At 36.4% G+C, this 17,371-nt stretch overlaps 1 protein-coding gene across 14 annotated transcripts in view; it reads left to right on the top strand.

The window, feature by feature from the left end:
• Positions 1–17,371, top strand: part of LOC131694307 (teneurin-a) — a 1,511,233-nt gene that overhangs the window by 805,635 nt on the left and 688,227 nt on the right. For all 14 annotated transcript variants that reach the window (XM_058982937.1, XM_058982945.1, XM_058982962.1 and 11 more), the window contains one exon: positions 15,835–15,861. In XM_058982937.1, the coding sequence (XP_058838920.1) occupies positions 15,835–15,861 (27 nt within the window). The remainder of the gene's footprint in view (positions 1–15,834; positions 15,862–17,371) is intronic.

Here is a 17,371-nt window from a genome sequence, read left to right on the forward strand (position 1 = left end):
TCCGGATACAGGATAGCATTGCGATCGGACGGTACGAATTGTGGTCGGAGGCTGGTTTTCCTGGTTTTTGGATGGCGATGACCTTCACTTGTCTCCAATCGAGTGGGACAATGTTAGCCTCGAGAAACTTATTAAATAAGTTCAACAAGCGTCTCTTGGCAGAGTCAGGCAGATTCTTCAACAAGTTGAATTTGATTCTGTCTGGCCCCGGAGCTTTATTGTTACACGACAAGAGAGCAAGTGAGAACTCCACCATCGAAAAAGGTGTTTCGTTCGCGCTATCGTGAGGAGACGCGGCGCGGTAAATCTTCTGTGCCGGGGCGGAATCCGGACAAACCTTCTTGGCGAAATCGAATATCCAACGGTTTGAATATTCCACGCTCTCATTAGTACTGTTTCGGTTTCGCAAACGCCGGGCCGTGCCCCAAAGAGTGCTCATCGATGTTTCTCTCGTTAATCCGTCAACGAACCGGCGCCAGTAACTACGTTTCTTGGCTTTCATCAAACTCTTCATTCGCGTTTCTAACGTCGCATATTGTCGATAGCTAGCGGGTAACCCGTCGTCCCGGAAGGTCTTATACGCGGCGGCCTTCTCCGCGTACACGTCTGAGCACTCTTTGTCCCACCACGGATTAGGAGAGCGTTTTTGTATGTTCGCGCCGGGTACTGGCTTAGTCTGAGCTTGATTCGCGCTGTCGAGAATCAAGCCAGCCAAAAAGCTGTACTCTTCCTCCGGAGGAAGTTCTTGGGTAGATTCGATGTTGTCGGATATCGCGGCAGCATAGCTCTTCCAATCGATATTTCGTGTGAGGTCATACGAAATATTGATTGATTTCAATGGCCTTGAACCGTTATTGATTGAGACTACAATCGGCAGATGGTCGCTGCCGTGTGGATTAGGAATTACCTTCCACGTGCAATTTAACCGCAGCGATGTTGAGCAAAGGGACAAGTCTAAGGCGCTCGGGCGCGCTGGAGGAGCAGGAATCCGTGTCATTTCACCCGTGTTTAAAATTGTCAATTTGAAGTTATCGCAAAGATCCTGAATGAAGGAAGACCGGTTATCATCATAGAGGCAACCCCATGCTGTACCGTGAGAGTTAAAGTCTCCTAAAACTAGTCGCGGTGCTGGCAGGGATTCTAAGATGTCTTGTAGCCGTCGGTGCCCAACCGCGGCGTTGGGGGGAATATATATGGAAGCTATGCAAAGGCTTTTGCCTTTGGTTGTTACTTGACAAGCGACAACTTCAATACCTGTTATCGAGGGAAGGTTAATTCTGTAGAAGGAATAGCACTTTTTGATCCCCAAAAGCACTCCTCCATAGGGGGTGTCTCGATCCAGGCGAATAATATTAAAGTCGTGGAAGTTGAGATCTATGTCGGAAGTTAACCAAGTTTCACATAATGCAAATGCATCGCAGCTCAAATTATTTATTAAAATTTTGAAGGAATCGATTTTCGGGATGATACTTCTGCAATTCCACTGTAGAACAGTGATCAAATCCGTGACCTCGTTCGATGAGTTAGCCATCGAAGGATACAATCGCTGAGAGGAGGGGCCATTTAGCAGTCAACTGCTTCAAAAATGTTCTCACTGTAGGGAGAAAAGCTAACATAAGACTTTTAATAGGATCAGTAATATTGAAAGTTTTTATTATCCAGTCCACTATGTCCGAGAGTTTTATAATTCCAGTGCTGTGATTACTCTCGAACTGAAACAAAGGAACACTTGGGATTTTTGATGTTCCTGGAAGTGCTGGGAACTCCTTCTCTGAGCTTAATCCTCCGAGACCAGGAGCTAATTGCTTCGGTTTGGTTGCAACACTTCCAATAGATGTGACTTTCGGAGCCCCCTCAAGGGACACCTTCTGGCCTTTACAAGGAACTTTACGAGAGGAAATGTTCCTCCTCTTCCTATAAATTCTAGGCACCCTAGTAGATGTTCCCTCTTGTGGGTTACCAGCCTCGCCCTCGTCAGGAGGCAAGTGAGTATAGATGTTTGCTGAGGATGGTGGCGTAGCATTCTTTAACATTTCTGCGAAAGAATGTTTGGATCGTCCCGCAAGGGAACGTTTCAGTTTATCCCCGCGTAGTTTGTACGCGGGACATGCCGAGATATCATGCAGACTCTCCGCACAGTAAGGACACTTTTCGGCTTGCTTACTGCACGAATCATCTAGATGATTCTCCCAGCATTTTCCACAGCGGGCCTTATTGCTACAATGGGTGGCTGTGTGACCCAGTTGTTTACACTTTGTGCAATTCATGACCCGCGGCACAAACAGACGCACAGGCAGACGAACCTTGTGCAAGAGGACGAAATTTGGCAAAGCGGTACCAGCGAAGGTCACCCGATAAGAGTTTGATTGGGGGTACGTTTTTGAACCATCCCCCGCAACTACTACTGAGTGCAAACGTTTGCACTCAAGTATTTTAACTGGCTGAAGTAAGCGGTCTCTGAATCGGCCAACCCCGTACTTCAGCAGATCCTCGCACGTCAAACTCTCATCGGTTACGACGCCTTCGGATTGTACTCTTACCGCCGGAATATACACGTTATAATCCCGCGTAAAGTGCTCACAGCAAGCAATATCGTTTGCCTGCTTTGAGTTGGCTAGCAACACCCTTATCTTGTCCGAGCGGACCTTTGAAATTTCGGTCAAAGCCGAGAACCGTTCCGTCAGGTCTCTAGAAATCTTAAGAAGATTCAGTGATTTAGTTTTGGGCCGAAAGAAGACCACAAATGGACCAGTTGAGAGTTCTGGATAGCATTTGGGCCGGGGGGGAGCCTTAGAAGTTGAACCCGATTCAACTTCCATTTGACCATCCGGAGAGGGAACCATAGAAAACGTCAACGCACGGGGTCAGCGCCCGCGCAGACGGAAGAAAGCAATAAATGTGTTACAAAAGACAAAAACCACTTAGCTTTAAACTGGTGTCCAACGACGAACCGATCCAGCTTATACAGCTGGCTATTGTTTAATCCTCACACGCGAACAAAAGACTGTGGACCGAACCGAACTGGCAAAATAACCTTGAATGCGGATTAAAACTATTCTTTATCGCCTCACACAGCACTACGGACTAGAAAAAACAACCTCTGTCTCGATGGAGAGCTCGAAAACGAATAAATGACCCTGGGCTTCGTCCCAGCATCACAATTATTGGAGAAATATTCAAACTTGTCTCTAAATAAAAGCGTATCTAGATCAACCGTGCTCAGTGACTCCAAAAAATCTCCCACATTTCGAAACTGTACTGCGGCATGTTTAGCAGGGCTTTAACCGGCTACTGCAAACTCAATTTCCACATGGCAACTATTCAGCGCAGCGAGTCATTTTCATGTGATCTTTGTGAATCCGTCTACAGAACGTCATATCATCTGATATGCAACTGCCCAGCGGTAGCACAATTGTGATTTCGAGTTTTCGACCGTCCTTACATAGACGTTTGTGTTTGTATGACTGTAACTCAGAGACATACTAAAGTTTCTTATCCAATGTGGTAAAGAGTTTTAGGCTTACTCGCAGGTAATTTGAACTACTTGTGATTTTAATTTACCTGTTGTTTGTATGTGTGCTGTTATTTTTCCCACCCTTACAATTTTTCTTCTTCCCTCCTACTTTCCTTCTTCTTAGAAAATGATAAGAAGACAGTGCAAGGCACAAATCCCCAGCTACATACGGGAACGTGCCATTTGAGCTAATATATTCTGATTCCTTATAGTAATGGCATCCAATACTTATTTACCTAATATAGGTTGTAGGTCTCGTCAGATGCAACACAAAACAATATATGAAAACTGTTGTACTCCTTAAAATCTTGATTTATAAAAAACATTTTCTGCAACCTTCTAAACAAAAAATATTTGCATCGTCATTTTTCAGCAAACTTTTGATATTTGAACGAAGATTTTGGAACAACAATACAAAAATTGCCATATTTTTGCGATTGTCTCATGTATAATATGCAAATGACTTCCAAGTATGCCTTAATAATTCGAGACTTCCGCGTTCAATGACATTGTGATAATCAAAGTCGGATGCAAACTATAGAAGTTATTCATTTTTTCCCAAATTAGGAATTCTTTTACATGGCTCTTAAGAAGTTTATGTGGCATTGTTACTATGATCAGCATTGCACCGCAACGGTTATTCCCAAAGTACGTTTTCGCCCCAAGAGTTCGTGCACCGAGAATTCCTAATGCCGTGCCGAAGGTCCCAGAAATTGTTTTTTGCTATGAATCAAGATCGAGGGTATTTTAAACTGTTCAAATGTGGTTTCCTATTGTATTTGAGTAGAAAAAAATTCAAAATCACGTACACGTGTTTGCCTGCACAATCGAGCATCACGTTCGTACTCTGTGTACGTACGCACAGCTTTGTGCCATCAGTATTATGTTTCTCTCCACTCATAACTAGTTTCGTCTCACATTTTTTGTGTGCATTTTTCTCGTGTACGCATCCAGTGCACGTACATGGTTTTTGAATCGAACTTTGTACAACTGTTCATCGTTTGCTTGGGATTAGTGTTCGAGGCAAACATGTACATAGCAATAAATCATGTTTGATGTTGAAACCACCCATAGAATTTTGTGCACATGTCTATACTTTTGGCTATTTATGGGAAGATCTCCCTGTAATTTATACATAACATTCTCCTATACTTATTTGGTAAAAAGTTGAAAATATTACCATTTCCCTAAATTGCATCCCTATGTGCGTTATGTCTAAAACTATTGATTTTCAACTCCTAGTAACTCGCAATAACATCCAAGATTTATCTGTGAAAAGCTGAAAAAATTGTTTGGCACATTTACTTCACAAGGTGCGTTCAAATTGTCCAAAACTATTGATTTTAAACTCCTAGTATCTTTCAGATAGTGCCTTTTCATTTAGCTACCTTTGCACGGTACATAAACGAACAGGCATAAGATGCTTAAAATATAGGTGGGGTTAGCAAACAACAATGCAGAGGTTATAGAAATCAAGGTTATAAACTTCTTAAAGCGTATGTACGCACTTGCCACACGAACAGTCATCAGGCGAAACGTGCTGAGTTCCATCTCGAGTTCAGTGCAGTAGTCTGGGCCAGAACACCATATCTCAATATTGAGGATGAGACACCCGTTGCATCTTGCTCCTCTGATGTTTGGCATGATCCATGTCGCTGTGTTAGTTGTCCTCTCTAATTTCTCACATGGCTATTTAAATTTAACCGGTTGTCGACCATAAACAGCCGCACGTATCGATGGAATTAAGGGTCCACCGATGATGTCCTACAATACGTTCTAGAACGCGTTCCGGTTCTCGCCAAGCACACGTGCTGTTTTTTGTAAAAGCACGCAAGTGTAGCTGTGCTTCCAAGACTAGTGTGCCGCGTGCTCGAAGAACGAGTTCTCATAATGTTAGAAGAACGGGTGCTCGACGAGAACACGAACACGAAGTTAGACGAACACGGACCTGTTTGTGTTCCGACTTTTTTGAGTGCCGGCAGCTTCGTAGAACCGATACGTGTGTCAGCTCTGAGCTGCGTTCCGATATCATCGCGGTGCTGTACTTTTTTATATTCTCTTTTGGGCATCTCAAAGGGATGAGACTAGCAGCTGCATGCGTTTTGATAATTTAATATATTGATGGTATGAGGCTATGCGAGGGCGTCGCGAAAATATTGATTCCAGAGCGTTGAAATGACATAGAGAAACAGAATAATAAAGGCGGTGTGAAATTTAGTTGAGCCTCACTGTCCCTCAAAATAAACCAATCTGTTACTTTGCTAACAAAGGATGATGCTCATGTGCCGCTTTTGGCAAAATGTTACTACACGTATAGAGCTTATTTAAATTGGGAAGTTTATTTAGGCAATTAGAAGCACTATGGGACTAATAAATGCTACAAATTGCATATTTTGATTAACTAAAAAGAACTCATTCTTGGTTTCGATTGTTTTAGGGTTGCATTTTCTACCCCAATCAAATTAGGTTAATTAAAAATTATGTTTTACCAGTGTTATTACAGATTCACTTATGAATTTCCATTTCCAGATCTATCATCAAATCAATAATTTTTCTAAAATTTATGATATTCATACAATGTTTAGAAATGGTGGTTCAGTTAGTAATATGTGATTTCTTTTAGTGATTTTGAATGTAAGTGCGGTCGACTATCCTAATGGAGTATTTTGATTTTTTCACTATAATATTCCAAATATTCCATTCGAAGTGATGAGTTCAATGTTTGCCGCACATTCATTCAAAATTTAAAAAAATCACATATTGCTAACTGAACCGCCATTTCATAAATTTTAGAAAAAAATCTTTGATTTGATGATCGATCTGAAAATGTAAATTGATAAGTGGATCTGCAATAATGCTGGTAAAACGTCATTTTTCAATTAACCTAAAACTAACCCTAAACCAATCGAAACCAGGAATGAGTTTTTTTAGTTAATCAAAATATTAGTATATTATTTTGGACGCTTTTCATACATTTGTCTCCTTTACTGCCAATCACTCCAAATTCGTTTGGTTTGATGAAGAATTATATTCTTTGGGCTGTGTCCCAGCATAATTAGTTCATCTAATTAATCAAAATTCACATTTGAAAAATTGATATCGGAAATGATTCTTAATTCCACGATTTCCAACAGGAATCGAGAGAAGTGAATTTTGTCTCTATTTGGATCTTGTATTTTATGTGTTTGAAATGGTTAGTTTGTGAAGTTTTACTTAGAATTATAAAATAACTAGTGTCCAAAATTTGTTGTAAAAATAATAGCGTCAAATTATTTCGGACACAGCTAGATTTACTTTCGTAATAGCAGTCTGTTTATTAATTTAGAATAACCAAAATGTGAGAAATCAAGTAGCGATAAGTCTAATATTTATCATATTTCGATTTCTTCTCCAATCGTTAGCAAGTCAATGGAAATTATGCCAATTCATAGTTTTTTATGTTTCTCTATTGTATGGTTAAAAGTAAAACTCGAACGTTCTGACAGAGGGGTTTTCCTAACAATGCCATTACTGAGCATTTGCTAAGAAAATAAATCTAGTTGCGTCCTTGTCAAGTGGTTAAAGTCCTAGTTTTAATCCACTTTTTAATGCAAATGTAAGACTTCATCAATTATTTTTTGCGGTGCGGTTGCGGTAAAACCGCGCGGTAGAAGCTCTTTCCCGCACCGCATCTGCGAGAAAAAGTGTCTCACCGCACCATAGATTCAGCGGTGCGGGTGCGGTAAAACCGCGCGGTAGAAGCTCTTTCCCGCACCGCATCTGCGAGAAAAAGTGTCTCACCGCACCATAGATTCAGCGGTGCGGGTGCGGTAAATGGCGCGACGAACCCCACATGTCATGTAATAGTCCTTGCTGATGTTTTAAATTTATTTTGAAAATTTTACTAGGATTGAGCATTTTCGGAAAAAATCATGGTGAAATTTAACGTTACTTTCGGCATTTTAATCCATTAGAAGATAAAAGAAAAATCCCATCTCACTATTACATACAATAAAGCGGTTCTTGGTAGGTGCACTTGCAAATAAATCGTAGTTTTAAAAAACTTCGGCTAAACTAATCCCAACGCATAGCGTAAACTGAACTGGGCAGTCGGCAGCTGCCGCCAGTTGTGTTGTATGGCTGTCTGCTCATTCGTGTCGTTCTCCGGTAACTTTTCGCAAGCCTGGCCACCGGTACTGGTCAGGTTATGGTTTTTTTATGGTTACTGATCAGTACTACCTCAGTCTTTTGGAGAACTGCAACCGTAGCACTACGGCGATAGCTGCTCGGCTGGTGCTGTTGAACTAACTCTTCATCTCGATCTACCACTGAAATCTCTTTTCGAAATCTATTCTGCCACTGCGATAGCCCTACTCACTTGCAGCGTAGTACGCCAGCCTGTTGAGGATAACTCCTTTCAGAAGTTTACCAAGAGCATCCAGCAGACATACAGGCCGATGATACACTGTTAGATCTCCGGGTGGCCTACCTGGTTTTAGCAGCAACACTATCTTCTGGATCTTCCATCCACCTGTGTTTTGTCCTCAAAATACCCCCGTTACTACGCCAATGATCTAACAAATGCAGATTCATTGTTCGAATCCAACTTAGCCTTTTCCACATTTTTCTTAAGCTATAGTTTCGTTTTGAAACAATATATATATATATATATATATATATATATATATATATATATATATATATATATATATATATATATATATATATATATATATATATATATATATATATATATATATATATATATATATATATATATATATATATATATATATATATATATATATATATATATATATATATATATATATATATATATATATATATATATATATATATATATATATATATATATATATATATATATATATATATATATATATATATATATATATATATATATATATATATATACTCGTACATATACATTTTCCATACTACAGTAATCACTAATTAGTGTTGATTCACGTGGCTAATTATTTCGCCTTTTGAAAATTCTCCAACCTATCCTTATATCCGCGTCAAAATCTCCCAAGACAGCAAATTATTTTTGGTCAGTTGAGCTATTGCAGTATAATAATTACAGGTTCACATCGATAAATATATAGCACGGCATGAATAGTTTTTCGAGATTCGAAATATTTTCGAAGTCATGGTTATGGATATGAGTTTGGATTTTATTTTATTAATACTATTTAATAATAGTAACTTTTCAATCGCTTTATGATATCGTTGCAGTCTAAAGTTATTGTGTATCTCAAAATAATTCATATGTAAAAGGAATATATGATCAAAGTTATTTGTGTTTTTCTATTGACCCGCACTGAGCACACCCCATCGCGTTTTTCGCGTTGCCTTGGTAGTGAATCTAGTAGAGTAATTTCGGGAGAGATGCCGCACAATTCCAAAAAGCGATCCTTCAGCAAAGTAAGCAAAACAATATTTGATTAAATCATTTTTATCAATTGCAACAAGTATCTAAAATACATTGAAATGGTTTTGTCATGAAAAAAAAATTAATTTCGCGAATATATAAAAAAGGTTATTCGGGTGAGACGCTGCACCGTGATCCCAAACTCAAAAATAATGGCAAACAAAAGTAATTTCTGGCTCTCGTTGATTTTTCCGCGATTAGATGCCTTCATCAAAGATTCATTTCACTTGAATGGTTGGCGTCCAAAAAAGGCTAACCCACATTTGGCATTTATTACAGGGAATGGAAAAAACTTCCGCATTTTAAAATGTACATTTTTTTATTATTGAAATACACGATTTTATTAGTAGTTCATTGACCCACGTGGTCTAGAATAAATAAGATCATTACATGAACTACCTTTCAATTCACGAGTATTTTCATAGTTCATTGGGGTAACCTCGGGGGTACCTAGCGTCCAAATGGGGTAGCCTGCAATTCACGTGTCTTCCGTTTTATAGTTATGGTGTCTTTGACGAAGTAGTTGCTTGGCACATAGCTCTATATTTGATAATTTCATATTAGTTCAAAATTCAGACGCTGTTATCAAGTTTTTCATGGAACGAGTTAGAAAGATTGTGTCTACGACAAAGTTGTATGCCAGGTAATTATAAGTATATCTTCTGAAGATACTAACTTTATAGGTCCTACAAGTTTTTAAATATGGTGAATTTTTGAAAACATAATCTGTAAGTAAATTTTTTTTTGCCAAAACATGCTCTCTCTCGAAACATACATGACCTACAGTTTACTTCTACAAAAGATATATTTAAAATGATAGGACCTACAACTTTCTCGAAAGCACCACATCTCTATATAGCTTTATTAAAAAGTTGATAACGGCGCCACCCTAGCGACTGAATTCCGAAGTAGTATGTTTCAAGCGAAAAATAGGTGCCATGCAGAAGACTTTTCCGAAAACATCATAACTCTATAACGAAAGATTGAATGATTGATTCCACTTTTTTTAAATTTTCCGCCCACAATGTATCGTTTATCTCTTGATCCCTATTGCTCGGCCAATTTTCAATATACAGACATAACACTTTCACTAGAATTTTCGAAAAATTCCGATCAACGATGTACATTCGGGCAAAAATTAGATCGAAAATAGCCTAACGTAGAAAGTATGTGAGCGGCACTCACCTTCAGGAACGACTGTTTGGACCGAAACGTCAAGGTACAATGCAATTCATCTAAAACAGTATTATATCAAGTTCTCCGATATGTGACAACATAACATTTACTGATGGCGAATCGATTGACTACTTTTTCTTAAAACCTCGGAAAACGAATTTCCATAAGACACAACGGGTTAGCCCCTTTTGGACACCAGCTCGTACTGGAGTTACCTCCATGGTCAACCAAACGGCTAATAGCAAAAAGTCTAACAAATATTTTCAAATTTCTCAAATGACAGTCAATGTGTAGGGGAGACTGAGGAGACTTGATCCCCTTTTTTATTTTTCAATCCTACTCCGTGGAATGATAAAAAAAACTATGTATTTTTTGTAGTTTTATATTGTTTCTAGGGTTGACTGATTATCATAAAAAAACTACATGGAAATATTATACTGGACATGAGCTATGAGCATTTCTGTAAAACAACAAAAAAATGGAAAATTCTTTGATTAGTTGAGACTCGATCCCTAATTTGGGGACACTTGATTATTTTTTGAAAACGTGTTTAAAAGAGCATGTAGGGTAATAAACCTATTTTTACCCTTTTTCTATTATCTTCCTACCCCTCTGAAGCCTTTGGTTAGAACAGCGTCTGCCATCTTTGCTCAACGCATTGGCTCAAATGGTGTTGCAATAATTGGGGTACTTGATTAGAGTTTTAGCTGCACTCAAACATAAGATTTTCACCATTCTCAAGACAATTTTGTTATTATATTGGCTCTTAATAAGACCCGAATGACCTTAAGGCTAAAACCTCTCTAATCGAAATAAAAAATGGCGCCTAATAACAAAGCAAAGAAACTGAAATAATAAAATTAATAATGAAATAATGTGGTACCTTCCCTAATAGGGCAAAAATAGGTACCTAACCCCATTCAATATGTATTGTGGTATTTATTAAATTGTTGTGATTAGATATTGCTATTTTTATTGCTACATATTATGCATCTCTCCCCTGATTTTTTTTACGAATTCCCCAATTCTCTGTGCAATTATTTGGAAGCTGTCGTTATTATGGTTGAGGAACGTCAAATCTGGGATGCATGGCTGCTACGTATACTGTAGTAAACAATTACAGTTAAGTTTTTGTACGATGAAGCGTTCATTTTTGATAGTTTTTTTTGTTATTTTATGGCAACAATGACTTCAATTGTTCTGGTATGAGTTTAATTATTTTCAGTGGTGTGTATGAAACAATGCGAAGGGGATCAAATCTCCACGAATTTGAAGGGATCAAGTGAACCCATAGCATCTATTTCAGCAAACTTTAGTACAAATATAGTTGAACAAAAAAATCAGCTCAATAATAACGTATTCATATAATTGACATTCTCCTGTAATTCTGTATGCAAAAGTATAGTATGTAGTGGGTGACTTGATCAATTGTATAAAAGTTTGAAAATTTAGAAAATAAATCTTCTTCAGTTCTTCTGAGATTTTTTTCTTTGAATCGGTAAAAATTCGGCAACACATGTCCAATTTATTTTTTTGTGTTAAAGAAACTTATGTTTAGATAAAGCTGCGCAACTTTCTAGTATATTCGATTAATGTATTCTGATCCGCCTTTGAGTTACAATGATGGGATCAAGTCTCCCCGGGGATCAAGTCTCCTCAGTCTCCCCTATTACTTAGAACTATTGAAAATTGCAAAAATGTCAATTTTGGAAAAAAATGTGGGTTAGTCCCTTTCGGACGCCAGACATTCACTTGATTACGTAAATTAGCACTTCCACTTTGCTTAAGGGGCACTCCCATTTTTAGAAACAGATTTTAACTCAACAGTAATGAAATTTTTATTCGCATTTATTTTTGTAATTGTTCATTTGGAGCAACTTTATTAAGGGTGCAATCTATATATTTGCTCGAGCGATTTTCGTCGTTATCCCCAAATTGACATCAATACAAATTAATGCGGAAAGTTAGTGTCTTGTTTTATTTCGATTATAGAGTTTTAAACCTTTAACCTTGCCTCACAAGGCAATCGATTTATCAACTACGCTACGCCCACCCCCTGTCTAAAACTTTAAAGAATAAACCGAAGTAACCAATACTTATATATATATATATATATATATATATATATATATATATATATATATATATATATATATATATATATATATATATATATATATATATATATATATATATATATATATATATATATATATATATATATATATATATATATATATATATATATATATGTGTGTGTGTGTGTGGTGGTAGGGGTTCCTTTAAAATCAGTTTTTACTGGTTTCTCCGTACAATGAATTTATATTAATTTATATACGAATTCGTGGATATATCTTATCAACAAGTTATATGACGCAAATGTTCATTTTCTGACATGTAAAACAAAATACATTTTAGCTAAACATCCTCCGCCATCGAGTGCGGCGTTTCACCCGCAATTTTGACGCAGCATTTATCTCAATTGTTGGAATGAAATGCCCCACGACATTTTCCTCTTAAAGTATAGATGGCCGTTATCATGATCAGAATATCTTCTTAAAGGTTTTAACTATTCAACTAATTCATAATTTACCAAAAATCGCGGAATTTTTTCGTTACTCTGCGATGCAATTGGACGCACATAATCATTAAGAATATCTTTGTGGGTTAATATTAACGATTATTATACATATCCAGTGTTGTAATTCTTCGAAATATCATGTTGCCGTGCTAAAGTGACTCTGCAGACGTGATATAGAGAGTGCGACATCTCACTCGACGCGGCATCTCTTTCGAAACTAGGGGAATTACGGTTAAAACCGACACCTTAAGCTTAACAATTTTTCTAAGTTGCCACAAAATCAATAAAATTATAGTTTTTATGCAGAATTCTTCTTCGGAAAATTCTTAACAAGACTTAATTTTTTCAGAGCTTCAAAAGATTAATTTCATTAAAAATTATTGGTTGTAAAACTTGGAAAACAAAGTGACTTTTTGTAGGCACTGCGGGTAAAACCGACACCCCATAGGGATAAGATCGACACCCCCTTTAATTTATTTTCTCTCCACTTTATTAAAATCTTTATCTTTATTAAAAATGAGATATATGCGTGATTAATAAAGTGTGAGTATGTATGATGCAAATATGTGCTTTTTATTGCTTCATCATGTAGTGAGGGGAAGAAAGTTCGAAAGCGTAGTACTATATTGGGTATTGTATGCTATAGGATTATTTCTTGATATGAGTATTTCCCAATAATCCTTTCGCACATCATTGCAACCTCCAGTGTCATTTTATTTCGTGAGAGAAGTTTTGCAAGCGTTCTACGTTCTGCTAACTGGATTCATTCACTTATAAGTGACACACACACTTCTTAGTAAAACTATCTTTTTCAGATTTGATTTTTCGGACTCTGATCATCAACGATCTATTGAGGTATACATAAGATCATTGTCTCATTGTGATAAAGTTCGTCTATGACAAACCAAGAGAACACTAGAAATTCGGTTTGATGAGCTTTTTGCAGAAATAGCAAAAGCTTCGATAGAATCAAATAAGTAAAAATTCCAATTTTTGATTTTTAGAGAGACTTACAAGAAATAAACACAATAAAAGTATTTCTGTGTATTTCTGCTAATACTATAGTATTCTAATAGGCTAATTGAAGTGTTACAAAGATCCCCAGTATTTTGAAATGAATCGCAAGTATACACAACCATCTTAACAGCGTGTCGGTTTTACCCTAACCACAGGGTGTCGGTTTTACCCCAACAGCGCACATTTTTTTTATAAAAGCAATTAAAAATATTGAATTTCTTAAACTCGTTTTCAATACACTTAGTTGATCATAGGACAGGCCGATAATAATAGGTACTGAAAAATGTGGTGATTTGAAAAGGTTTTGTTCGGTTAAAACCTTAAAATCTACCAACGAAATTTAACATCCAGACGAGTATGAACGCTGCTGTCGTATGTTTTGTTTATTTTTATGACATTCGGCGTACTAACGTAAATCCAATTTTTCTTCAAATGCTAAATGCTAAACGTACTAATAATAATGTATCATTATGAAATGAATAAAAATTTGATTTCTAGGAAATGTTGTGGGGTGTCGGTTTTACCCACAGTGTCGGTTTTTCCCACAATTACCCTACTCTAATATATTTCGCATCTTGCGGTAATAAAATAGATCCTTCTATATAATCGTAGACGTAGTACAATTTTTCAGAAACTTAATTCCGGAAATAAGGGGTGATAGATGGTAGTGATCATCTATCATTTACTCGATTTTACCGTCAAATGCAGTCGGTGCAATATATTTCAAACAATATCATGTGGCAATTCTGGTTCTACATCATTAACTATTCTTAATGCCTCTTTATAGTTCACCTGTATTCCTCAAATTTGGAAATTTACAAAACATGTTTGCGAAATCATAAAATTTAATAACATAGACATAGTCAATCGGAGCATGGGACGTTTTTGGTTTTTGTCGGCTTTTTATTTCGCTCCTCAAAAATGCTACATCCCTTCATTTGTAGTTTGGTTCAAAAGTTAAGCATTAGTGAAAAATCGGCCCTATAACATTTGCAACATAAGTGTTTCACTTCTAGCCATTTAAACCATTCGGAGTTCTGAATTACTTCAGACTGATTAGTAACTCAAATGCAACAACGGATTGCAGAATAGTTGATGCTATATCGGTTATTGCATTTGACTCGTGAATCATTTACAGAATCTTTCAGAATTCTTAAAGGGTTTAGACAGATTTTTTTCTCGAACGGTGGACAATGTATCGATCTTGGTTAAGTATCGTGCTTGAAGTATCGATACCAAACAATCGACTATCAGCTGATCCAGCGGGATGGTCCTGGGGGCTAGGAACCTCTTCCCCCTTAATGTTCAATTTCTTGAGAAATGTGAAGCTAATTGCAATTTTGAATTAGTTTCGATTTCTTATCAGTTTCAAACTCAAAATTATTTCACGTACTACGCATTGAATAGTGCTCATTTCAAACTTGAGATTTCAGACACAAAACACACTTCCCTCCCCTGAAGAAAAAAAATAGATCAACCCCTGAGTATTGGAAACAGAAGTATTCCGTACTAGTATAGGTATCACAACGTTGTCGTTAATCGTTAATCGAGAGAAATAAAATAAAATCTAAAATCATGCACAAATATAATTGCCCATAACTTTAAATTCAATTCAAATCTTGTGTTTATCGTTGTAAACTCATAAACAAAATATTAAAGAAATAACTCGACCAACGAAAAATTGTTTGCGGATTTGAGAGATTTTGACTCAGCATATACGATACACACAGCAAGGAAAATATATTGCCATGGTAATATATTGGTATTCTATAATCAAGTGTGAAACTTTTGAGTTTTGTTTAAGCTCCAAGAAAGTAAGTAAGAAACAGTTTCGAACATATATACTTAAATCAGCTGGTATTAGATCTGATTTGGAACCTGGCTGTGCACAAAAGATTGTATAACTGATGGAACAGTTGAATTATTTAGTAGTATTGCCCTGTTATGCATCCCTGGCTTCCGTGCAGTACTCATTGTATTGTTCACAATGGTAATTACAACTCTCCAGTCCTACCTAAAATACTTAACCTTTAAAACATCGCTACCCCAACAATTACTTGATGAACTAATCAAAACGCTCTCCGTTTCTCAATTGTCTATGGTAATGTTCAGTGAGTTCTGGAACTCTTTTACACCGTGGTAAGTTGCAGTCGTTCTAATTTCTTTATTCATTTCAATTAGAACGTAAACACAATTCAATCCATACTTTTACACATTGACTTACATACTTTGCATTCGACATTACTTGAAACTAATCAATACACATTGAACGCTCTTTTTCATTACTGTTTGTTTCACCTGCCTATTATATTATTATTTGCCTCCATTGAACAAGGCTAATTGCCATCTTTTATATGTAATTTAATTAATCTTTGTTCTCATTATCGGGAATTGCATTAGAAAACGATCACTACTTGAATTGTGTCAATTATGTGTATATGTATGTTAAATGTTGTATATCTCCTGGATTTATTCTTTCGTTTAGTTTGTTGTGTTCTGTCTTGTGATAATGTGTTTTAATCTGTATGAAGGATAGGCAGATGCAATCTTATTAGGTCTAGTCGAAATTCCTGCGAAAATAGCAATCATATCGAGAACAACTTCTAACTGACTAGCCGTGTTCTAGGCCAGTAAATATCAACGGCTTTCCTCAACTAATGTATTATTAGCATTTTTATTTTATATTATCTGTCTTATTTTTCTGATATTATTTTCATTAACGCGTAAAACCCACAAGCCAACAAATTTATGAATGTATATCTCTCTCAGGCAAACAACAGTTGAAGCATTCTGCTTCATTAAAATCACGAACTATTCAGATCGATACGTTAGCTCCAGATAAAACATAAACGCAATTTTTCATTCCTTTTTGGTTTTTTTTACTCTTTTAACTTTTTTTCGTCTTCTGAATTTCCGATTGCCCTGAGTTGATAATTCTTTAATTTCTTTAGAAAGCCTACTACTTGAACAGTACATACATTCAAACATATCAAGTGGCTGATATGCTTTTATACTTTTTTACCAATTTTACGCTCAGTACGCTTTTTAAAAAAAATATAAATTGTAAATTTTTGCTGGTATTTTTCCTATGTTGTTGTTTCTCAAATAGTTTTATTTTCATATTTGATACAACAGTCATTGACGCAAGCCTTTGTTATTACAAGAATTTGGAAAAGGTTCTCAATTTATGTCCCATTGTATAATGAAAAGTTAGTAGTTTTAGTTATGTATTTTATCAGAACAAAATTATGTTACAGTATCGAATTCCTTTAAATTTTTCATCTGGTACATGTTTTATTTTGTTACTCTTATTTTGGAATCTTCTATATTTTGCCGTTTGAACGTACCAACAGGACTATAGTAATGGAAAAAATCAATCGAAAAAATCCGTAAAAAATATACATCACTCACTTCCTTACGTGTTATAAACCCTTGAATTCCTAATTCCTATACCCACACCCTAATTGTCTGCGTCTATCATTTGTTTTATCTGTTAGCCCCCTCTAACAACTTGTTTGTAAAGTTTCCGAAATAGCATCCTTAAGAACAAACGCAGAATTCTTCTGCCTTCCTCAGAGTTTTTCATTGCAAGTTACACAACAAAAACTGATAATTTTGTCAACGAATGTAATGTTACATTGAGTTCACT

This window comes from Topomyia yanbarensis, chromosome 1, assembly GCF_030247195.1.
Source record: "Topomyia yanbarensis strain Yona2022 chromosome 1, ASM3024719v1, whole genome shotgun sequence".
NCBI classification, from domain to species: Eukaryota; Metazoa; Arthropoda; class Insecta; order Diptera; family Culicidae; genus Topomyia; species Topomyia yanbarensis.